Source organism: Drosophila navojoa, chromosome X (genome assembly GCF_054131105.1).
Source record: "Drosophila navojoa isolate 15081-1374.11 chromosome X, UAZ_NAV_1.0, whole genome shotgun sequence".
Classification (NCBI taxonomy): domain Eukaryota; kingdom Metazoa; phylum Arthropoda; class Insecta; order Diptera; family Drosophilidae; genus Drosophila; species Drosophila navojoa.
In genome coordinates, this window is record NC_142895.1 from 926,244 (window position 1) to 949,672 (window position 23,429).

Consider the following 23,429-nt stretch of genomic DNA (forward strand, 5'->3'; position numbering starts at 1 on the left):
TCGCACTGCACGTGTTGATAATTTGGCAAGTGAGTGGGACAGAGAGGGAGAGAGAGAGAAGCGTCCCGCAGAAGCTAGACTCGTGTGCAAAATCGAATCCTAATTGGACGCAAGTCTATGCTTCAATGTGAGTGAGGAGGACAGATGACGACGGCAGAGTGTCGAGCTGAAGCTTGATGGGCATCGTTAGTGGGAGTGAGCGGGCGAGAGAGTGAGCATGCCAATTGAAGTTAGCTGCGCTTCCGATGTGGGAGGGGAATGGGTATCGTATTTAGTTATGTTAATTTACATAGGTTAATAAATATTAATTTTAATATAAATTGAAAATGGCATCGATCGCAATAAATATCTATGTATCTGACGGATATAAAATAAAAACAAATTATATTATGAATTTCTAAATATTACCACTGACCAAACAGTGATATTACATTTGATTTTGCTTGCCAGTATTGGCTAATGCCAATTCTAATCTGTAATGGTATGCAGAAAATCAATTTGAGTTCATTTTGCTCGCAGTGTTAGTCAAGGCACAGTCGATGCTCGGCCACGAGGTGTCAGTACTCAGCTTTTCGATTGTGATTTTTCAGCAAGCTTAGCACTCGGAAAAAAATTAAAATTGTATCTAAACTCAATTATAGTTTTCTATAAGACTCGGTTTTTTCTACAGTTTTTTTTTTGATCGTGAGTACAATGCATATTTACCAAGCAGAGCAGCATCCGCAAGCTTCCTACCGCGGGCACGTGGTGCCGCGTGCGCAGTCGCAGCAGCAGCAAGAAGCAGAGGCAATGACTATGCAAAATCTTCCACCAAATGGCTTTTTTCACAATGGCGTCTGGTATAATAGTAACATACAGCCACTTAACTCGCACCAGCCAGTGGAGGGCGGGGCTCCGCCCGTGCAAGTGCCGGTGACGCCGCAGCCGACGTATGAGGGGCAGCTATTTTACTACCAGCAGGGCAATGCAAGTGCCGCAGCCGCCGAAGCTGCTGTGGAGGCACATGCTCAGGTGCCAGCGCCGCCCGTCTATCAGCAGCCGTACCAGGTGGTGCAGCCGGTGCAGCCAGTGCAGCCAGTGCAGCCAGTGCAGCCGGTGCAGCCGGTGCAGGCGATGCAGATGACCAATCAGCCGGACAATCAGTCGGCGGCCTACAACAATCAGCCGTACAATCAAGCAAATCAGTCGGTACAGCAGTTGGTCGCTGCACCACCGAACTCACCACAAGTGCTTGGAGCACAGGCGAATGGAGTGCCACCGAATGGCGGCCAGTTGCTTGGGGCCGCTAATGTGCAGCACGCAATGCAGGTGCAGCACCGCATTGATCCACAAGTGCATCAGGCGATGGCTCGACGAATGCAGCAGCAGATGCACTTGCCGACGCAGCAGCCAATGCAGCCGCAAATAGAGTCGGCAATGCACCAGCCAATGCATCAGGCTATGCAGATGCACCAGCCAACGGATCAACAAATGCGTCACGCATTGCAGATGCAAATGCGTCAGCCAATGGATCCACAAGTGCATCCACCAGTGCATCAGCCAATTCAGGAGGCGCTGCAACAGCCAGAGCATCAGACAATTCATCGTGAAATGCAGCATCGCATGCAGATGCAGCAGCCAATGGAGCAGATGCGTCAGCCGATGCAGGCGCAAATGGAGTCGGCAATGCAGGCATCGATTCAACAGCAGGTGCAGCATCAAGTAGAGCAGCAAATGCAGCATCAAGCTCAACAGCAGATGCGTCAGCCGATGCAGGCGCAAATGGAGCCGGCAATACAGGCATCGATTCAACAGCAAGTGCAGCATCAAGTAGAGCAGCAAATGCTGCAGCAAGTGCAGCAACAGCAAATGCAGCACCAAGTGCAGCAGCAGATGCGTCAGCCGATGCAAATGGAGTCGTCAATGCAGGCATCGATTCAACAGCAAGTGCAGCATCAAGTAGAGCAGCAAATGCTGCAGCAAATGCAGCAACAGCAAATGCAGCATCAAGCTCAACAGCAGCAAATGCGTCAGCCGATGCAGGCACAAATGGAGTCGGCAATGCAGCAGAAAGTGCAGCTTCAAGTAGAGCAGCAAATGCAGCACCAACTGCATCAGCAGCAACTGCAGCACCAACTGCAGCAGCAGCAACTGCAGCACCAACTGCAGCAGCAGCAATTGCTCCAGCAATTGCAGCAGCAGAAGCAGCATCAAATGCAGCAGCAAATGCTGGCCTTCAAAGAGGCGCCGATGCAAGTGCAAATGCATCAGGCATCGCAGCAGTCAATGCAGCAGGATCCAGGTGCGGCTGCACCACCCTCAGCGCTCGCGCCACAAGCACAGCAGCCCGAGTGCTGCATGAAATGCTGCTACCCGTGCTGCAGCAATCTGGTGGTTGGCGCAGCAGCGGCCGCGCAGCCAGCCGAGCAGCCAGCCGAGCAGCTAGCCCAGAAGCCAGCCCAGGAGCCAGCCGAGCAGCCAGCCGAGGCCGAGTCGCAGCTGCTCGAGATCGACATAGCTGTGGCCAGCGACGTCTACATCACCCGTACGAGCAAGAAGCTAATGGTCACCATCTACAAGCAGAACAACTCTAACAAACCGAATGCCCCCCAGAACGTCTATATAAATGGGGGTCCGGTAGCTGATATCCAGGTGCAGGTTGACCCAGTGCAGGTTGTCCCGGTGCAAGCTGACCCGGTGCAGGTTGACCCAGTACAAGCTGACCCAGTGCAGGTTGTCCCGGTGCAGGTTGACCCAGTGCAGGTTGACCCAGTGAAGGTTGACCCAGTGCAGGTTGCCCCGGTGCAGGTTGACCCAGTACAAGCTGACCCAGTACAAGCTGACCCAGTGCAGGTTGACCCAGTGCAGGTTGCCCCGGTGCAGGCTGACCCGGGCAGCAAGGCGGGCTCTGCGCCCACTAGCCAAGCAGCGACTCCGGTCGGCTACATTACTGCACCACAGATTGAGGTGAGTCCGCATTCTATATCTGTGTCTCTTTCGCTCTTCTCAAAAGCCCTTTCACTTCCTCAAGGTCACTCAGGAAGCGGCTGCATTGAAACCAGCACCATCCCAGGCCTGTGTGGAGCCTCCTAAATATTGCGCCCCGGAGCAGGTAAGTATATGGACACCCTGTACCCACTCATAGGTTGAAGAACAGGCTGACAAATGCCGTTTCTTCAGTCTATAAATATTGATGGGACAGATCTATCTCTATAAGACAAATCTAACATACGTTGAAGCATATCCATATGTACATATATGCTTTTGTTGCAACTCCTTATATATGTACATATTCCTATAAATATCGATTGCTTGTTGAGACGTGTGTGTGTGTGATAACACTAGACTTTATACTGCTTCCATCAAAATATTGATAAACGTCGATTTTCGGTGTTTTGTTTCTAGCTGCTTCTCTGCAAGTGAAAGTACTAGATATTTATGTATGTAAATGCATACATATGTACATATACTTCAGTCTGACCTTTACGCTATACGTCCTCATCTGTATCGGGAAAAATCTTTATGTGAATCTGATTTTTATACGAACCCATTGAAAATGGGAAATCTGCGTCTAATGAGCTTGTTGAAAGTGTGTAACAGGCAGAAGGAGGCGTGGCAGACCCCACAAAGTATATATAGTCTTGATCAAGGTGACGAGCTGAGTTGATTTGGGCCTGTCCGTCTGTCTGTCCGTCCGTTCGTCCGTCTATCTGTCCGTTTGTAGGAACGCGTCGATCTCAGAAGATATTAGAACTAGAGACTTGAAATTTTTTTCTCAGGTTCGTGTATATCACGCAAATAGCGAGTTTATCACTAAAAAACGATAACTACTCGCGATATATTATTATCGATTAAAAACCTTATCGAAAGCTAGTTATTTAATTATATCTCCTACACCTTTAGAGCTAGAGCTTCTAAATTTTAAACGTAGACTAACGTGTATTTTACATAATTTCGGTTTTTGTTGCAACCCCCACCCCTATATCCACCCCCTCCCCCTCACTTCTGTAAAAGGCGTATTTCCAATACTAGAAACTTGTGCTTTGGAATGTACACACATTTGAACATTATGATTACGTTCTGAAAGTTACATTAGGATTGTACGTCTAGAAATTAAATCTTTTAACAAACAATGCTTAACCTATTTTATAGAATATATTCTGATCTCTAATAACTTTTCTCGTTTTGCAGCCGGAGCCCAAGATTGATGAATCAAATGCAATGAAGCAATTTGTGCCGTGCTTTCAGCCTTTCAATGCGAACGGCCAATCGCGTTTCTATGAATGCAACGAGATAGAAAGACAATGGCAAGAGGAGATGCGCGACAAAATGGAAGCTCAATACAAAAACCAAGCGGAACATCAACTACAAAACAACGTGGAGCACAAAATGGAAACCAAAATGGAACCCAAAATGGAAAACAATATCGGAAATCCGGTGGGAAACTCGTACGAACAGTTTCGAGCACCGCGTCGCGTCGTGCAACCCATCAATCCGATGCCGACGGCTAGGCCACCCAGAAACGATACCAATTATTATAAAACAAACTTTACAGGCTATAAATACGGTCAGAAGTCGTGGCGTGAGAAGCCCGAATTTGTTGTCAAGGAAATTCTGAAATCTCCCAAGCAAATTCTTCAGCTTGCCAATAAGAATGCGAAGCCCGATGATACTCAAATGAACGACTCCAATTCGCAAACGCGCCAGACTTCTGTGCCAAAAATCGATTCCCATTTAGAGACAAGTCAAACAGTCAACTCACACAACAAGGAACAATTGTCGCAAAGCTCCGACAATTTGATAGCTAACAAAGCTCCAGAAAATGCTAGGGAAACCCACACTGTGCAGGACTCAAATTCAACACTTGCAGTTACTGAAGGCAACTGCGTATCTCAGTCTGAGGCTGTGCAGCCAAAGACACCGGAGAGTCCGAAAGCAGCCCAAGGTCCTTTACAGGAGCCATCGACCCAAGCGAATCGAAAGACAGAACCCAAGAAAAACTCGGAAGACTCGGTAGCTTCAACAAATACAATGAAGCGATCCAATTCTAAGCAGATTCAGGAGCCAAAGGGCGTGCCACGGATTTCCAGAAAGAAAGCTAAACTTTTGGCACGTAAGAACCAAAAGCAACTCCAGCTGCAGGCTGATAGATTAAGCCCAAGGAAACTACAATCGGGAACGCGCTTAGCTCCTGTCATCTATAATCTATCAGGTCCGGAGGGTCTGCGCGAGGGGCTATCTACTCAGCAGAAGTCGGATGTAAAAGTGAACCCATTAGCGAAACCAGGTCAGAGCAAACCAACAGCTCCCGTGATGTCGGGGGATGCTCCAAAGGTGCCCTCGGCATGCATTAAACCCGCCGAGAGTACGCCGCCAGCAAGCCCAAAAGAGCCCAAGCCTGTAGTTCCGGACAAGACATGCCGGTCCCCAAGCCCAAAGGTTGACAATCGCAGCTCGACCCAAACAGCAAACGAGGCAACTTCTTCTACAAAGGCTCAGCTTAAGTCAGCTTCAGCTCAGGTTAAAGTGGACCAAGAGGACGATCTGAGTTCCAAGTGTGTTACTCCAACCAGAGCATACAACCCTGTTTTGGCACCAAGCAGGCAAAGCCGATCTTGGCGCGCGACCAATACTCGTAATAACCGAAGGGCTACTAACTCAACAGCTCCAGCCAAACAAAAGGGCTATCCGCCCAGAGTTCCAGGAGCTCCCACGAAAAAGAAGTCCGCTATAGTTGAAGTGAATAAATCATCCGAATCTGCTCCATTGAATAAGCCAGTTGTCGCACAGCAAGCAACGAATGCTCGCCCAAAAGCAAAAGAACCTATTATTATACAGTCGGTGGAGATCATCAGGCTGCCAACAGCTGATATAGAAGCTGCTGGAAAAGATTCCAAAGATTCCAAAGACGATATGAAAATACAAACCATCTTATCTACCGGAGATTCGGCTACGGCTGAGCTCGAGGAAAATGATTCGAAGCCGGATGAAACTGGCGAGAAGTCGTCAGAATTGGAGGAGAATGAAAACAAAGTGTCTGAAGGAGATGAAACAGAGGGTGCTGTATCGGTAGAGCTAGGGAATAGTGAATTGATGCCAATTGAAGAGGCCGTGGAGTCCAAGCAAACAGCTTCCGAGGAGACGGATACAAAGACAACTGAATCGAACTTGGCAACACACTCTGATAACCGGGAGGAGTTGGAGACAGGTGAATCGATGGAAACGCAACCACTTGGTGAACAGGTGGAGTCCAATCAGGTAGTAGATGAGGCAGATTCTGAGGCAATTCAGTCGTCGGAATCAACAAACAATACTATATTAATGGAGGTGGAGAAAATATTAAAAACATTCATTAAAGAGGTCGTACAGCAGGTGGAGCATAAAATGTTACATGAGGAGCTTCCATCAACATCCCGTGATGTGAACGAGGAGCTTGAGGAAGGCAGAGTTATGCCAATTGTAGCGACTCCTGAGGAGCGAGCTATAGAGGAGGTGGATCTCCATCTGGCTTCACAGGTTACTACGTCGTCGGAGGTAGAGCAAAGCGACGAGCAGGCAGTCTTACAGGGTGTCACACCGGTAGAGCTGAATGAATCTCAACCAGAAGGTGTTACACGCATTGAACTCGATGGGAACAGCCCAGAATCAGCCTCGAACGGTGATACAGTCCAAGTAGAGCGCAATCAAAATGACTTAGAATCGGTATTGGAGGATGCAAATCAGGTGGAGAATGAAGCAGCTGGCCAGGCCAGCTCAGGCGAACCAGGCCAAGAGCTTAATGAGAATGAAGCCAAATCAAAATTTAATGTCAATATAGATACTTCAAAAAATTCAGAAAGTGTAGCAGTAGCGAATGAGGGGGACGTGGTAAATGCCAATCCAGGTGAGTTAGGCGTAGATGAGGCTGACGTGGTGCAGCCATTTGGTATGCAACAGAGGAAACCATCAAAAAAGAAAAGCCCGAGACTCTCGAAAATGGAGCGCAAGGCGATGCGACGCGAGGCGAAGAAATTGCTAATGGAGGCGCTGGCCCAAAAGAAGAAGGAAGAGGATGAAGAGAATGAGAAGAAAGCCCGTGAGCAGGCGAACCAAGAAGAGCAGAAAATACCCAAGGTCGAGAAGAAGAAGGAGGAGGACAAGACATTTATTTTTGAGGATGAGGAGAGCTCGGAGTCAAGTTCCGATGACGATGACGACTTTTCGGACTTGGAAGATATCACCGACCCATATGTGCGACGCAAACTCAAGTCTATCATTCGGAAAATAAACAAGCTGTAATCCATCAAAATTTTTTAACAATAAAGAAGAAGAAGACATATATCATTAAAAATAAATAAACTGTTGCAAAAATGCACTAAAACCGTTAGTTTATGTATAAAAAAGTTCAAAATAAAATGTTTGCTTTTTTACAGTAATGTTCTATTCACTGTTATATGTATTTCATCTAGCAACATCGATTCGTATTACTTGTTACTTGTTACTTATGAATAGCACTTCCGGAAATGGTTCCAGTTTACAGCTAAGCTCGAGTTAGATCTTAGGTCTGTTCCCTTTTCGTATTCATATGCCAGATGAACCAGATTGAAAGCAAGATCTTAATCTAAATTAAATTGTTGTCAACTGTGAACGTCGCAGCTTGTGACAAATGCCGATTTGCAGGGTCTCGGGAAACGCATTCAGGTGTGGCTAGCACTAATTAGGTGTCGAAAGGTTTAACAACGCCTACGAACTCTATTGAAGCGAACTACCTGCTCATTAGCATACCTTGCTTACCTGACCCGACTCCTCGTATCCTCGGCCATTCAATGAGCGCTTCTTTCATTCATATCTCTCTATATTGATCTAGGCATATTCTAATTCTAATCCTTGCCTAAGCAACTTCGCCTTTGTTCCTCCTCCTTTGCTTTCAAATTGCGACAAATGTTGCATTATATCTGATGAAAGGCGCAGGAAGGTGTCGGAAATCCTTTCTCCTATCTCCTCCTCTACCCAAGCAGCTGTGCGGGTGTTTTCCTTTGGTGTCTAGATACGGGATCTACAGATGCAGATCAGTATTTAGGACACGAGCTCTAATGCAGCATTTCTTTACCGTTAACTAATCCCAGCTCAAGCAAAACGCTCATCAGGTAAGTAAAATACAAAAGTTGAAAGCAAAAACTATATGCCGAAAAGCGTCCAAGGGAGCGTATGTTTTTAGTCGTAATCCCGTGCGATGATCTGACTAACGGTGCATACTTCGACGTCATATTATCGATGCATGTAGAAGATTCGTTCAAAAAGTATGTATCTATATAGATATAGATATCTATCTATCTAGATTTTTATGTTCTATAATATGAATTGGGACATAGCTAAAAAGTTAACCAGACTTAGCTTCTGATCACTCACTTTACGCCCAGAGAGAGGGAGATACAATGGGAGTCAAATTTAATGCTAGAGAAAGAGGAAAAGAGTGGGCGTAAAAGAGAGTCAGGTAAAGAGCGAGAGGTAGAGTGAGAAAGAGAGAGAGCGAGAGTAAGCCAATTTAAGTTAGCCGAGTGCTTCAATGTTGTTGTCGTGCTCGGCTGTCAGCTGGCACGTGGACGTTTTACCGGCGTCCACCTCAATTTTTCGGGCCCATCAAACGGGCGACTAACTCATCTAATTGGCAACCGGTAGTCGATGGCCGCTACCACTAAGCGGTGCAGGCCACTCTTTAAGCCTTATCTCTCGCACTTATCGTAATTGCATCGCGAGTGAGCACATTCGACTGCGTCATGTCACATGTCACATGTCACACAGCGCCCGAGCCACTTGCGATGGGAGTTGAGAGAAAGATACGAAAGAGAAAAAAGCCTCTACACAGTCTTCTCAAATCCCATTGTTCAATTTATATTTTCGCTTAGATTTACAAAAATTCATAAAGAGTAACGAGAGAGTGAGAGAGAGAGACAGAGAGTGAATAATTAGTAGAATTTGCAGCTGAGTTGAATAATACATGGCCGAGAGGCACGGAGAAAGAGAGAGCTAAATTGCAAGAGAGATAGGCACAAAAGGAGAGCGACGGAGAGATCGTGAGAGAGAGAGAGAGAAAGAGAGAGAGAGAGAGACATAGTGAGAGCGAGTACTTGGTAACGGCAGAGGTAGATAAGAGAGGGTCAAAATTAGGATAGAGTCGAGGAAGAACCCAAGCTCTGATCAGACAAAGTGAGTCGGGCTTCCCTCAATCTCAAGTCAACCCCATAGCTTATTTATTTTTTGCTTGGACTGTCAATAGTTCAATAATTCATAATAAAAATAGATCTCGAGAGACAGACCGAGAGAGGGATAGAGGGAGAGGGGGTAGAGTGATGGTAGAGTCAAGACGTAGTCGCTACCCCGATCGTGTGTCCTGAATAATTTGCATAAATTGACATTTGCATATGTCTTCGGGGCTGGTGTCTGAAAAGCGAAGTCGAAAATGGAATCTGACTCTCTCTGTCTCTCTCTCTGTCTCTGTCTCTCTCACTCTGTCTCACACACGCATTTCTTCTGTCTTTGGTTGCGTTCGACAGCTGTCGCTCTGTCCCGCCCCTGGCTGACTTTGTACCCTCGGCTCTCAATAGGTGTGAGCGCATGTAATAGACATGCAAGGCGCAAGGCGCAAGACGCAAGATGCCAAATGCAAATCCGAAATCCAAAATGCAAATGCAAATGGAAATTGAGACAGAGAGAAATTCGGTTTTTGTTTTTGTTTTTGTTTGGCTGTATATATATATTTTGTTGTGATATGTAAGTTGATATATATGATATTTGATTTTCAACTTTCCCAAATTAACTGCGTACACCCTCTCCCCGTGAGGCGACTCTACCTTTGTTACCCACTCGAGCCAACAGCTGCCTCAGATTCCCTATGCAAAATATGTATTCCAAGTGAAGTTCTCATCCATGAGGCCATTTAGGCAAGAGCAAAGTTAGCTAGTTGCTAGGATAGTCCTTCAATTGGCCAGTCATGGGCAGTCAATCACATTCTTCAAAATTTCCATATAACATACGTTATAGATATCTAACCTAACTATATACAGAGTAGTCTAAGAAGTTTTCATTCCCAGCTCTTATATATCACAGCTATATTTATATATCTATATACTCTACACATACATCTCAATCTTTCAATATACAGATTCGATTGAATTCTTCTAATTTCACATGAATTCGAGACGTGCCAAATGATAAATAGATCTATCCATAGGGTATCCACTTCTGCTTCATGCATATGCAATGCGAATTGCATTTCACATGCGCTACTAGATCATCATGCATCACAGGATTTCCGAACGATGAAAGAGCTGCAGAGTGATGGAAATGATCTAACAAATGTTGCATATCATTAATGCAAATCTGGGAGATGGGGGAAAGATCTGATCCGCTACTCCTTTTTTCGCACTACCCTTAGCTGTCATGTCGGTGACAAATATTATTATAACAGTTGCAAAACTGATCACAGACAGGCACTGACATAGATAGACAAAGACAGAGAGAGAGAGAGAGAGCGAGACAAGAATATGCTGATGTTAAGATCTGCATTGTCTGGTTCATTAAGTGCGGCTCACTTGACAGCGATTGAGAGAAAATGCAAAAAAGGTAAATTGGAGAAACCCTTGCGTTCGGATTTTGCGGCCTGGGTCGTGAGAGAAAAGAAAACAGCTTAAACTCAACTTCAGCAATGTACCCCCACCCCTCGTCGCCCTCGTCGCCGTCTCGCTCAACCACACCCTGTGCAACCCTTTTCTCGTCTCGCTTCTTGAAGTGCGCAAAAATTTAAATGATGTCAAGGTGGATGAGAAGATGAGTTCGACGAGTTCGATGAGCTGCGATCGGATTAGATTTCAATCATTTGCAATTTTCCGCATTTACGCGAAATGCAGCAGCAGCAGAGCGTGATGAAGAAGGCGGGGGAATTGCCAACGCCTTGAAAGAAAGCATCGCAACACCAAAAAAAAAAAATTGAAATACAAAGGCAACAAATTGATCTTCCGCGAGATGAAACACTTTGTGCCGAAAGACCCTTTGCACATGGAAAGAGTTAAGATATTCTCAACAGAGATTCATTGAGAGAGAGAGAGAGAGAGAGAGTGAACGAGAGAAACAGAAGTGCATACTAAATAGGAGATTTAATATGTCAAATTTGAATGATGGCTGAAATAGAAACAGCGAGAGAGAGTGAGAGAAAGAGAAATTGAGAGAGAAAGAGAGAGAGAGAAAGAGAGAGAGAGATAGAGAGAGAGAGAGTTAGTAAACGAATACAAAGGAATACCTATATATAGAGAGAGAAACTGAGGGAGAGACAAGGAGTAAAAGATAGATAGAGAAAGAGTTGATTCACTTATGGCTTATACTTGGATTCTATTGTCCAATGATCTCTAAATTGGTTTACTAGTTCATCAAAATGACTTGTTCAGTTGAACCATGATTAAATGCACAAATTCCATTAGATATTAAACTGAAGTGAACTGACTGAGTATTTCCTTATATGAATGGGTTCTCAGTTCCGGTTTCTCTGTTGATCTTAAATCCTCTGAATATCTTTTCTCACTTCCTCTTCTTCATTTGCTTCGTTCTTTCGAGTGCTGAATCGATCTCTAGCAGCTACTCTCTGCTAAACTATTCAACTGCTTCGATTACACTACTTCGTTATAGACTCTATATCAAGTTATCATCGACTTCAGCTGTAATTGAGTTCAGTTTCTCAACTTCAGTTCAATTTCGGGCTGAATTGGTGCATGCGGCCTGAGCACCTGCTGTCGTGCAATTGGAAATTGAAAATTGGTTCTAATGAATGGCCTGGCACTCTGCAAATAACATGTTATATAGAGCACGGCTCTCTCTCCCTCTACCTCTCTCTCGCTCTCTCTTGCTCTTTCTGTCCTTCCCCTTCCTTTCTTTCTCTCTTTTGAGCTGTTGGTAGTTCCAAATTGATGGCTAAGGACATGCTCGGACGGCCAACAGGTGAGTTTTGCATCTTGAAGGATACGCCTAGTTAGAGCCTTGTATAGCAGAGCGTGAGAGATCAACTACAAATAGGCAGTGGGAGTCAAAGAGAGAGAGAGAGACAGAGAGAGGCGATTGGGATATGCATATTTAGCGCCTGCTTCTAATGGCTTGGAAGGACCCGCAGGACATGCCAATCTAGAGGCGACGCGACGTGTCGACGGTGTCAAGGTGTCTTTGTGCCAGATGCCCCGTAGAGCTATCGCACTCGAAAGCGGGTATATTGCACAGCTGAGGGATTATTTACTTGAATAGCTATATACGGTATATGGCAATCGGAAGTACTACCATGGTAATGATAGTTTATGTACATAGTAGTAATAATATTGAGAGGGCATCTGCCTTTGGAAATACCCGATTTCCGATTCTCTTCGAGTATTTCTGTCTCACATTGTATATATTTAGTATTTACAGGATATTTGCTAGCTGGCTACCAGTCCATGCTACATATAAATAAATCTATCATTTCCCCTTTTATTCTATCAATCCATCATAGGGTAACCATTAGTCTGGCACTCTTCTCTCTCTCTCTCTCTCCCTCTCTCTCTTTCGCTGTTGTTTTTTGCACATGTTTACACATTTGTCTGACATTCGACTTCCTGACAGGACATGCAGGACACGCAACACGCCCGCTCCCCAGAGTCCCGAGTCCTCTCGTATCCTGCGCCCGCCTCGATCAGCGTCCATTGTTTGACTACAATTTTTTGCAACTGTTTCGCCGTCGAGGCACGCGCAGGACGCAGCACGCAGGACGCAAGTCCAGACCGGGGTAAAGGCAAATGGAAGGCAAATGGAAGGGGAAGCAGAAGGTAGGAGGCAGGAGCCAGGAGCCGAGTGAAGTGTGCAAAAAAAGTGCGGGTCGAAAGGTGCGTTCGACTGTGTCAATGGACTTTTCTCACTTTAGCGCAGCATTTAAGCGGGCCCATTATGCCGTCCCACAGGCGAGCCTACATATAGCTCAATATACACTTGGATTTCCACTTTTCCAGCGCATTTTACACTTTTCATTTGGCGAACAATCGAAGTGTGCCATCAAATGGCTTTTCAATGAAGCTGTGAACTCGTTTCAAATCAACCAGAGCAACAAAGAGATCAGACGCTCCATTGTTGCCAAAGACAAATGCGAGCTCTATTAACTGCACTCTCTCTATAGAGCTGTGTGCGAAGTGTAGGGGCGTTTCGAATTCAATTCAACTCTAAAATGTTTCAATTAACTGCGAGGCAAGAGGAAATGCGAACTGCAGCACAGACTAAGGCAATTCTCAGAGTTTCTGAATGCGAATGGAAGTTCAAGGATTCTGAATGGATCTGGAATAGGTCTGCAAATACAAGAAGTGAGAAGTTTCCATCGAGTAGGACTACAGCAAGTGGAACAACAGTTGAACCCCTTTTCAAACTCAGAATTCAAAGTCTGTAAAGCTGTTGAGAGCACACGGTAGGACTAGATTTCGGAATGGGCAATGCCCATGCCCATACGAGTGCTGTGAGAGACTCTGAGCTGTTGTGTTAGATGGACTCCATTTCACATTCAATCAAAACAAAATTAAAGAGCTGCCTGTTAAATGAGACGGCACGGAAAAGCGGGAAAGTGGGCAATGGGAAATTGTAACAGAGACAGGAAAAACAACGGCGCATCATTAGAAACGGAAGAAAAGGCGCAAAGCCCTTGATGGCTAACCTTTTTATGTCAAGTCTCACTGATTTTGGCCGCGACAAAAGGGGGCAAAAAAGAAACACTGTCCGCTGGTCACTCAAGGCCCTTAAAACGGCTCACTGTCCCGGAAAGGGGTATGTCAGGTCTTTAAGATATGAAACAGGGAGTGTGAGAAAGTGTGAGAGAGAGAGAGAGAGAGAGAGCGGTAGGGATGGCAATACCTGCTCTTCATATCTTGTTGTGCTTGACCTCTATTGAAGCCCGCTCGGACTGTCAAAACGCACAAAGAAATAACACATGTAAGTAACCCTCTCACTCGCTCTCGCTCCTTCTCGCTCGCTCATTATCTCTCGTGTTCTCTGAATAGAGCTTGACCTTTTGGCAGCCTACCCAGACATATCATATCATATTTGTTGTCTCTGCGTCTGTCAAAACGCACAAAGCAACAATACATGTAAATACCTGCAATACTCTCTCTCTCTCTCTCTCTCGCTTTCTTTCTGTATCCTCTGCTCTCTTTAATACGCTTCGCTGCGCTTTAGGCTGGGAAGCTCAGCGAGTATTCTTCGGTAAAAAAAAAGTGTTAACGCCTTGGCTTAGTCTAAGCAAAGGGAGATTACAGACTGTGCCTCTCCTCCCTCTCTCTCACTCTGTCTCACTCTCAACTATCTGAGCATTTGCATATGCTATGACAGCTCATTTAACGCCCTTTGCTCAATGGACTTGACCAGCTAATGAGCCATAGCCACAAAGTAGATCTTGACCAGCTCTCATATGGTTATGCAAATGCCCAATCAAGGGTTTACTGAGAGTAACTGTAGACAAGTTTCTAGCTCTTCCATTGGAACTTAATTGCAGCTTCAGGCTCAGCGGGAGTTGGCGCACAGCGAGAATAGACTTAGAGCCTTAAATGCCGTAATCCTAATGAGTCCCGGCGAAAATTGGAATAGTTTTGGGCTTACATCGCTTGGATCTCAAAGGCATTTACTGTCGGGGAATGGCATTAACTGAATGTTCCATAGAACGATGGCGCCACGTGCTCGTACTAGCGTACAGAAAACATGTAGTGTCTGTTTAGTCTATGTGCAGAGTATAGGGTATCTTCTCGTCAAGCATGCTCGACAATGGCACTGCGCTGAGTACAGGGTATATTTCAGTCAAATACATCCTACTAGTGCACTTTCTTATATCTGGTGTTTGCTTCATTCTGATATTCTGTGTTGTCTTTAAAGATAGCTTAGATGGGGTTGACATAGAGGTCTCTCTCTCCCTCTCTCTCTCTCTCTATGAGCCCACTCATTTCTTGGTAGCTATCAAAGCATTAAAACGCCCATTAACCCAAAAAAAAAAGTGCGCTGTGGGAAACACTTGCACTCTGAATCGTGTCTGGTGGCTCCGTGGTTCGTTCCATTCGTAATTCTGTGGTTCGAGTCTTTGGGTTTCGTCTTCTCCCTCATCCAAGGAACTGGAACTCGTGTAGAGCCAGACGCTACGCTTGGCTGCATCTGAAGAGTTTACTTATGCATTTAATGCTGGTTTCAGCTCAAGACTCTCCTGTGGTCAAAATTCCAGATCATAAAAATTATGATGGGCCCTTTTCACTCGTGGGAATTCAAAAATAAGCGAAGAAGAGGAAGAACCTCATTAAAAACGAAACGAATTTTTATATAAATTTTGATAATTCAATTATTTATTTTTTCTAATAAAAAAAATTCTTAAATTATGAAAAAAAAAATGTGGAACTCTATTTAAGATGTATCCATCCATATATAGATAAATCTCTATTATATATCTCTGTGCCCTCAGCTTTGCTCATTCAGCGAGAAGCTGAGACGTCGCTTGGTCGTATCTCTCACTTCCGCCTGGAGCCAAATGCCATCCAGCTGGCAAGAGGCCTCCAGCTCCTCGCCCATCTCCAGCTCCAGTTCGCAGTCGCTGGTGGAGTTGTGTCCGCTGTCGGGGCTGATGTGCCTCTGGCCAGGAGCTCGGGAGTGCGAGTGTGCGTGGGGATGGGGCAGCTTGTGGGCAGATCGGGCCGCAGCCGCGAGTAGCTTCTGCGCCGAGTGGCGCACGCTGGACGAGATCTTCGTGGCGATCTTCCGCTTGCGCCTCACCACGCGCTGCCTGCGCAGCTGCTGCAGAGAGCGTCGCTTGCCCGCCAGAGACAGAGATGCATCTCCCGCTCCCACTCCCACTCCCTGCTGGGGAGAGCGCACTTCCCTCTCTTCGTACGCATCCGGATGGCTGGGTGGCTGCCAATACTCGCTCAGATCGCTGGCCGGATCGAAGGCGGGGCGATAGGTGGGCGAGTGGCTCGTGGAGATGGGCGGGAGTGGAGCGGGGCGCGAGCGAGAGCGAGAATGGGAGCGAGAGATGTGGCGTAGACGGGAACGAGGATGGGGATGGGGGTGGGGATGGGGACGGGCGCGATCACGAGGCGCTGCAGATGGCGCTTTGCGCGTGCTCTCGAGGATCGCATCGATCATGCGCTCCAAGGTGACGTCGCCCATCTGGGTGGAGCTGAGCGTCGTCTGGTCAGCAATGGCAGCAGCTGATGGAGCAGCAGCAGCAGCAGGAGGAGCAGGAGTTGGGGCAGCCGGTTGCAGGTAGCGCGGCTTCTCGAAGTAGCTGTCCGGGATGCCCATGCCACGCAGTGCCAGCAGCGCTCCTGGAATGATCCTGTTGTCCTGCGTGCCCCGCTGGCTGTCCGCCTGCTCCTTGTTCTCCCGGTGGCCGGGCGAGTACTCCGCCTCGAAGGTGGGCAGCGTGCACGCATAGGCAGTCCTCTTCAGGGGGGGCGTGTGCAGGGGCGAGAGGATGTTGCTCAGGTCCCGCAGCAGAGGCGTGCAGCGCGGCGCCAGAGGGGCAGCAGCAGCCGAGGCAGCGGGCAGCGGCGTCGACGTCAATGTGGAGGTCAACTGATTCTCCTTGTCGCCCGCATCCGCATCCGCATCCGCCTGCATCTGGATGTGGAGCAGCGATTGCCGCTTCAGTTTCATGCGAGAGGCGCCAATAGGCGTAGGCGTGGCAGTTGGCTGGAAATCGCTGTAGCTGCTGATCACATGGCCTCCAGCTGCCTCTGCCTGGTCTGGCTGAGTCTCCAGGTAGGAGAGACGCGGCTGATTCACAGCCCACTTCAGCATCTTCGTTTCTGCTTAGTCTTATGGTGCTTCAATTGGTGTTCTTCTTCTTCTTCTTCTTCTTCTTGGTGTTGCTGCCGTGGTTGTTCTTGTTGTTGTGGGTGTCTGTAAAGAGCGCGAACAAAGTTGTTGGTTTAGTATTTTGGTTAAATGCTTATATATGCATGTATATATGTATATTTGTATACATGTATGTCTGTATGTATCTGTCTGTAGCTGTCTCTTCCACTGGCCCTTCCCCTATCTACCTTTGAATTCTCTATGCTCAAGCTAAAAGTAGGGTATAGAGAGCCACATCATAATGGCATGCCAAAAATTTACGACAAAATATTATCTCTGTTATCTAATTTACATTTTATTATATCATATGACATCTCATATAGCTCTGATTGACAACACACATTTGAGTTCCAATGATTTAGTATTGCTTAAAGGGGGTAAAACAGGGTATAAGAGAGTCGACTACGGCGCACGGCTTTGCTTTGGGCTTTTTATTCTTTTCTTTAGCTTTTTAGCTTTTGTTTGCGCCTCCTGCGAAGTTGCTCGGCGAGTTCTTTTTTGGCGCGCTTTTCGGCGGAGAATTTCGCGATCTTGTTATATCCATACGCATATACACATACATATGTGCATATATACAATATATATTGATATGCCCATTTAAGGGCCAAGTTATGCGAGCTTTTTGGCTGACCAAAAAAAAAAAACAACAACAAAAATTCAAGAAATCAGTGAAGCAGCAAAAATGAACTCCCCCCACCCCTTGCGCATTTTGCACGTACAATTGAATGCGCCATGGGGCGTGCGCCACGCCCACTTCTCGCAAATGAATCTACGTACATATATGTATGTGTTCTCATGATATGCACAATTGAATGCGAAATCTGTTCAGATTGAGGAATTCGCTCTGTTCGCCACTTGCAATTTACCTTTTTCACAAGAATTTTGCAGCACTAGAAAAAAATAATTTGAATTCTTTTGCTATCAAATATTTCACTATTTTCGTATATATTTGGTCTCTGGCCTCGTTTCTCGGCATCGAAGCGTGCACGTGCACTCGAACCGGCGTTTGTTTGCGTACTAACTGAATGAACTCCGTCGCCGCAAGCAGCAAGGCGCAGAAACGTGTTGCGCTCACACACACAGAGAGAAAGAGAGAGAGAGAGCGAGAGCGAGGGGACACGAATGAACGGAAGGGAGTATGAAAGTGTGAGAGAGGGTGAGTAGGCAAGCGTACCAGTGCTGCCAACTTTTTACCAGAATAAAAAGCTGTTTTTAGATGGAAGAAACGGAAAAAAAAGCTGAAAATTTTTACAAAAAAGCCTAAAAAAAAGCGGTTATTATAGTTTGATTGTTTTTTTTTTTTTTTTTTAATTTACAAGATTTTTAGCATGCTATCTAATTCTTCGCGACTAGCATCGGTTTCAGAATCGTACGACCTGCTAGTACCTATCATGCGAAGATAATTTGAAGGAACTTTGTATTCATAGCAGCATTTGCCCAGTCTTCGCAAACCATATCTGTGTGTTATATTAAATAAAAAAGTAATATATATATCGGTATCATCTTTTCACTCTCAATAAAATATTACCTTATGCTAAGAATACTGTTTATTGTGCTTAGGCTCATTGAGTTCCTTAACTTGGACTTTACCAAGTTAAGCTGGCTAAATACGCGTTCCACCTCCGCGTTGGACCATGGTAATGAAAACATTTGCAGGGCAACAGCTGCCAAGTCAAGGAATCGGCGGTTGCCGCCAGAATCCTTGTAATTGGAGACTTCATTCCAAAATTCGGAGCTGTCATTAACGTTTTCCCACTTAACTAGATTAATATCATAGTACTGCCGCTCAATGTCGGCTATTCTGTCTACTTGGAGGTGTTCCAACAATTCTGTAATTACTTTTTTTTTTAGTTGACACAATTTTATCAACGGAAAAAACGTCAATGTTTTTTAAGATTTTAAAATTGTCGGGGAGACTGCAGATAAAATCAAAATTATTTAACGGTCGGTAGAAGAATCTGAAAAATTGGTTACCTCTGCTTTAGCTGCTTGATAAGTTCAATAACAAAAGAAGAGCAGCGAGCACGAATTTCTTGTTCGAGGCCTGCATCGATATTTAAAGACTTGATTTTCTTTTCAAAATCATACCCTTTGTACATATCGGATTCTACATGCTCTTTTCTTACAAGTGGCAACCGCCATGTTAACCATGGTGCGCGCAGAGGTTTGTGCAAGACTTAGCTTAAGTGTGTGTGAGTGCTACATATCCGAACGATATACATATTAGGCTAAGGCAATTAGCATTCGATATATACAAAAAATATATACAATATTTAATACAAAGTACATGTTTTCAGTATTAAAAAAAATCGAAGTATTAAAAAAAATCGAAAAAAGCCTAATTCATTTTCAAAAAAAGCCAGAATTCCCGCTTCCCGCAATTCTTAAATATTTCCCGCAATTTGTCTTCGGAAAAAGCCAGATTTGACGGGAAAAAAGCTGAATTGGCAGCAGTGAAGCGTACGTCTGCGTCGGCAGCTCAGAGAGAGAGAGAGCAGCGCTGCATGAATCTAGCGTTAAGGAATTCATTGAGAGAGCTCAGAGCTGAGCGCAGACTGAGCGCAGGCATTCAATCGGAGTGTAACTGCATTCATAGGCGAAGTATGCAGCTGGTGGGTGGGCAAACAAAAAACGAAAGACTCTGAGCAAGGATTTAACTGACTGTTATTTAAATGTGGGAAATAATGGATACAAATAAATAAGCAGAAACACATACGAATTACGTAATCTAAGAAAATTCAAACAAGAGCATTCTCTAATATGGAAGATGATATTTATAATATGTGTATGTACATATGAATGTTGTAAATATAAGAACAATACCTATTCAGATATTCAGCAATTGTTATTAATAAATATTCAATTATCATATATGGATTCTTAACCATGGTTATATTCTCATAGAAGAGCTTATCATTTTAGACATATTTAGTTATATTAAACAGTTATTCCTTTGGCATATACTGGTTTGGGGTCTGTAATCCGAATAGATTTGTAATCGAAAAAAGTCTCTATAGATAGACAATTATGTAGATTAGTATATATTAGGGACTAGACCTATTCTACTCATGTATACTATGTAGACAGTTACTATCCCTCTCTCTCTCTTTCTTTCTCTCGTCTTCCTCTATCTATCTTTGTTTATGTTTAGCTCAAGCTAAGGCCCTATACTATAGTAGTATAGGATTTTGTCTGTTATGGTATACGATCTCGTATGGAATATGTATGTATATGATCTATATACACACACACACACATATATATATTTTCTTATATAGAGCACTCTCTATAGGTATGGCATTCTAAACTAGAGCCCAGCTTCGATTCGGTGGTCAGAAACAGTTGGCAATGAAAACCACAGTTGGCTCAAGACATGCGAGCGAGGTATGTCCATGCGTGTGTGTGTGTGCCGTCGTGTGTGTGTGTGTGTCAGCCAGCTGCCGCTGCTGCTGTTGCTGTTGTTGTTGCTGCTCCTTTGCGCTGCTTACGCCACAAAACATAATTTTCAATTACCTTTCTCGCAGCGTGTGGCTCCTTTCACCTTTGAGTTTTTCGCCAAGAAAAGGACAACAAACACACACGGAAACTCACACACACACACGGACACACACTCTGTATAAACCTTTGTACAATTTAGTTTATTGTTTATGGGACAAGCGCCGCTGCCGCTGCTGCTGCCTCTGCCTCTGTCGCTGTCGACGCTTTGCTGCCACTGCCGCTGCCTGGCTGGCTGGAATGGAAAATGTTGTGGAAAATTGTGCAATTGTTTCGCAATTTATTGGTTGGAAAGGGGCTGAGCATATGCCGCTGCCGACGTCGACGGCGACGTCGCTGCGACGCCAACGTCAACTTTTGTTAAAAGCGCAAATTTATGAGATTTTGCGAACGGACTGAGAATTGGCCAAGGCGACAGCTGTGCGAGCCCAAACGGAAAGTGCCAGAGAGAGTGAGAGAGAGAGAGAGAGAGAGTGAGAGTGAGAGGGAGAGAGAGTGCCTAAGATAGCTATCAAGAAAATACGTTAATAGCAGAGCTCCTGGCTCTTCCTGTGTCTTGAATGGACTCAAAGGATTTTAGCTAAAAAAAAGATAGCGAAAAAATCTTAAGATCTCAGATCTCAGTTCTATATCCGGCTTGAAGACCACCATGCGAAGCGTTCAAACTCTAGTTTGGTCAACATTGCTTTGTGCTGTGTGAAGATGTCAAACGGAGGTATTGTTGCTTGGATAGTTCCGAGTGAAAGTGCCCAATAGACTGCTTCCTATTTGCAGTTTCAATTATGCGATAAGTATTCCAAAGATCAACTATAAATTCTCTTGAGACTAAGGAATGCTAAGGCTGATGATAATAGCAATAAAAGTGACAATGACAATGACAATAATAATAATAATGATGATACTGATAATGCTAGTACTCAATCTGATAACTATTTCAATACATACCTCTTGCAATAAGCCAGGAAATTTGTGTAATAGCAGATCCCAGCCACATACAGGGTATATCCGCGTGGAGCATACTCTTGAAAAGCTTTTGAACTGATCTTCATTGGAGTCGCAATTTCCGTTAGTTGTCTCCGTTGTAGACCTACCCCCTGAAGGAGCTTAGCTGGGTATTACGATAAGCCAAAGTGTTGTTCCATTTGATCATTTTTCCAATCTGAGCAGCTGCTGCTCCCGTTTTGAGCAATTGGTCAATGACAAAAAAGAAGAAGTAGAGGAGAAAAGGCAAACAAAGAGGCGACTGCTAATGGAAATAAATCAATAATATGATCAAGCAGGAGTAGGAGCAGGACTCTAAGCCTAGAGCGCGCGCGCGTCTCAAGGGGCAGCTGCTTCTGCTGCCTCTTCTTCTTCTTCTTCTTCTTCGGCTTCTTCTTATTCTGCAGTAGCAAAAGGATCCTCACAATAATCTGTCCTTGTGACAGGCATTGAATCAAAGCCAATTTAACGCATTGGTCACTCCAAACGCCCCTGCTCAGAGAGCCAGAGGCGCTGCGAGTGCGAGAGGAAGGGAGATAGCCAAGGGAAGATAAATTAGGACAGAGGATCAAATCGGTTCGCTAATAAATTGCCCAACAATTGCGCAATTTCTCATAGCCGAAAAATTGCGAAAATGGAAAAATCGCTTCACGCTTTTGACTACCTTTTTCCCTATTTGTATTTTCTTCTTTATCCCTCGCACTGAGCGAGAGGGAGAGGCATTGCGATAAAGTAGGTAAGGCTCGGGGCTAGGGCAGTTCCTTGGCTAATCTTAAGTCGTCAGATAGCGCCAGTTTATTGTACGGCTCTAGCTGGATCCTGGAACAGCTGTCAGGGATTAGAGCCCTGAAAAATCGATATAGATCGAAGCTCCCCTACACAGGCAACTGATTGATTTGGCCTCGAGCAGAAGTGAAGTGGAGTGGTCTAAGGACAGGGAAGGATTACACTAGAAACTAAGATCGATAGATCATAGGCATACGACTCTCTGAAATCAAAATGCACGTTCATTCTCAAATTGAATATATTAGATGGTTTGGTGGGTGTGTGACAATTGACATTGTAACATTCGTTAGACTAGCTGGAAATGTACGTAATGCTTGCATTACGTAATAACATTTATAGGCTGCATCTAAAATGTTATTGAAATTGAATATGAATGTGTTGAATAATAGTTGGGATTGTTGTTGCTTTTGTTGTTGTTGTTCCAGTAGGTTGCATACTTTCTTGCAAAAAAAAAAAAAAAACTCGAGATTAAAATTTAGATGGTTTGTGTTGATCAAATAAATGGAAATTGAAAGCTCAGGTGCTTGAAGGTGCATCCACTTTGCACTTGTTGACCCATTTGTGAGGGCGGACTTGAAACAGAAATAGAAATTGAATGGGAATCGGACATTCGATTATTGGACTTACAGGCGAGCTTGTGGCGCATGTGGGAAGTTTTCTTCATGCGATGGACATCCTTGCGCAGCTTGCTCAACAAATGGAATTGCATTTTGGACATGTGCTCGTTGAGTGCTTGACGCTGGATCAGAACGTCGAGCTGGGCGCCCAGCTTCCTGCGAATCCACCACGCGGTGGCCAGCCCGACGGCAATGGCGCTTAGCCACAGCTGGGTTGAGTAGTTCTCCTTCTCCTGGACCACCGGAGGGCACCAATTCACGCGGGCGTGCTCCAGCAGTTCCTTCATGAGCTTATCGACTTGGTCCTTCACGACTACGCACAGCAAGATAATCACCTCGACGAGGCATATGCATAGGCCGCAGACTAGATTGTATCGATGCCACACCATTATGGAAATACAAAATTACGGTACTAAAAAACCTATATATTTTTGATGTGTATAAATGATCAAAACAAATCTTTAACAAGTTTCTAAAATGAACGAATGGTTCAGGTATAGGAAGAAGGTAGACACAAAATCCAATGTGAACTTCGTTTTTCACGTTATTGGCATCAATTGACATTTCATACAAATTAAATTGATTTCAATTGTAAACTGCAGCACTTTACTCACACTTTCAACTCCCGCTCTCTCACACGCTCACACGCTCACAAACACACACTCACACACTCTGGGCAGCGAGTTCATTTGTGTGATTTCTTAAGGA

At 45.0% G+C, this 23,429-nt stretch overlaps 3 protein-coding genes across 5 annotated transcripts; 1 reads left to right on the plus strand and 2 right to left on the minus strand.

Annotated features, from left to right (window-relative positions):
• The first annotated feature begins 536 nt into the window (after nucleotides 1–536).
• LOC108657728 (uncharacterized) lies at nucleotides 537–7,336 on the plus strand. Its single transcript, XM_089264528.1, has 3 exons — nucleotides 537–2,946; nucleotides 3,011–3,091; nucleotides 4,171–7,336. Exons 1-3 carry the CDS (start codon nucleotides 694–696, stop codon nucleotides 7,255–7,257), a joined length of 5,421 nt encoding a protein of 1,806 aa, XP_089120654.1. The 5' UTR covers nucleotides 537–693; the 3' UTR covers nucleotides 7,258–7,336.
• Nucleotides 7,337–15,424: 8,088 nt separating this feature from the next.
• LOC149090502 (uncharacterized) lies at nucleotides 15,425–21,358 on the minus strand. 3 transcript variants are annotated; one of them, XM_089264444.1, is made up of 2 exons: nucleotides 21,283–21,358; nucleotides 15,425–16,887 (listed from the first exon to the last, which is right to left on the minus strand). In XM_089264444.1, exon 2 carries the CDS (start codon nucleotides 16,783–16,785, stop codon nucleotides 15,445–15,447), a length of 1,341 nt encoding a protein of 446 aa, XP_089120570.1. In that variant the 5' UTR covers nucleotides 16,786–16,887; nucleotides 21,283–21,358; the 3' UTR covers nucleotides 15,425–15,444. The 3 variants fall into 3 exon arrangements, with proteins under 3 accessions (XP_089120570.1, XP_089120569.1, XP_089120571.1); XM_089264443.1 differs by lacking the exon at nucleotides 21,283–21,358 and adding an exon at nucleotides 17,709–17,855; XM_089264445.1 differs by lacking the exon at nucleotides 21,283–21,358 and adding an exon at nucleotides 17,562–17,689.
• A 966-nt stretch (nucleotides 21,359–22,324) lies between these two features.
• On the minus strand, nucleotides 22,325–23,174 carry LOC149090503 (uncharacterized). Its single transcript, XM_089264254.1, has 2 exons — nucleotides 22,732–23,174; nucleotides 22,325–22,676 (listed from the first exon to the last, which is right to left on the minus strand). The coding sequence occupies exons 1-2, from the start codon at nucleotides 23,108–23,110 to the stop codon at nucleotides 22,621–22,623; spliced, it is 435 nt and encodes a 144-aa protein (XP_089120380.1). The 5' UTR covers nucleotides 23,111–23,174; the 3' UTR covers nucleotides 22,325–22,620.
• Between the last annotated feature and the right edge of the window lie 255 nt (nucleotides 23,175–23,429).

Bases quoted from the DNA above. Each gene is read 5' to 3' on its own strand.
- LOC108657728 (XM_089264528.1), top strand. From the start codon at position 694: ATGCATATTTACCAAGCAGAGCAGCATCCGCAAGCTTCCTACCGCGGG. The intron at 2,947-3,010 runs GTGAGTCCGCAT...CACTTCCTCAAG, and splicing joins TTACTGCACCACAGATTGAG to GTCACTCAGGAAGCGGCTGC. The intron at 3,092-4,170 runs GTAAGTATATGG...CTCGTTTTGCAG, and splicing joins AATATTGCGCCCCGGAGCAG to CCGGAGCCCAAGATTGATGA.
- LOC149090502 (XM_089264444.1), bottom strand. From the start codon at position 16,785: ATGCTGAAGTGGGCTGTGAATCAGCCGCGTCTCTCCTACCTGGAGACT.
- LOC149090503 (XM_089264254.1), bottom strand. From the start codon at position 23,110: ATGGTGTGGCATCGATACAATCTAGTCTGCGGCCTATGCATATGCCTC. The intron at 22,677-22,731 runs GTAAGTCCAATA...TTCTGTTTCAAG, and splicing joins CATGCGCCACAAGCTCGCCT to TCCGCCCTCACAAATGGGTC.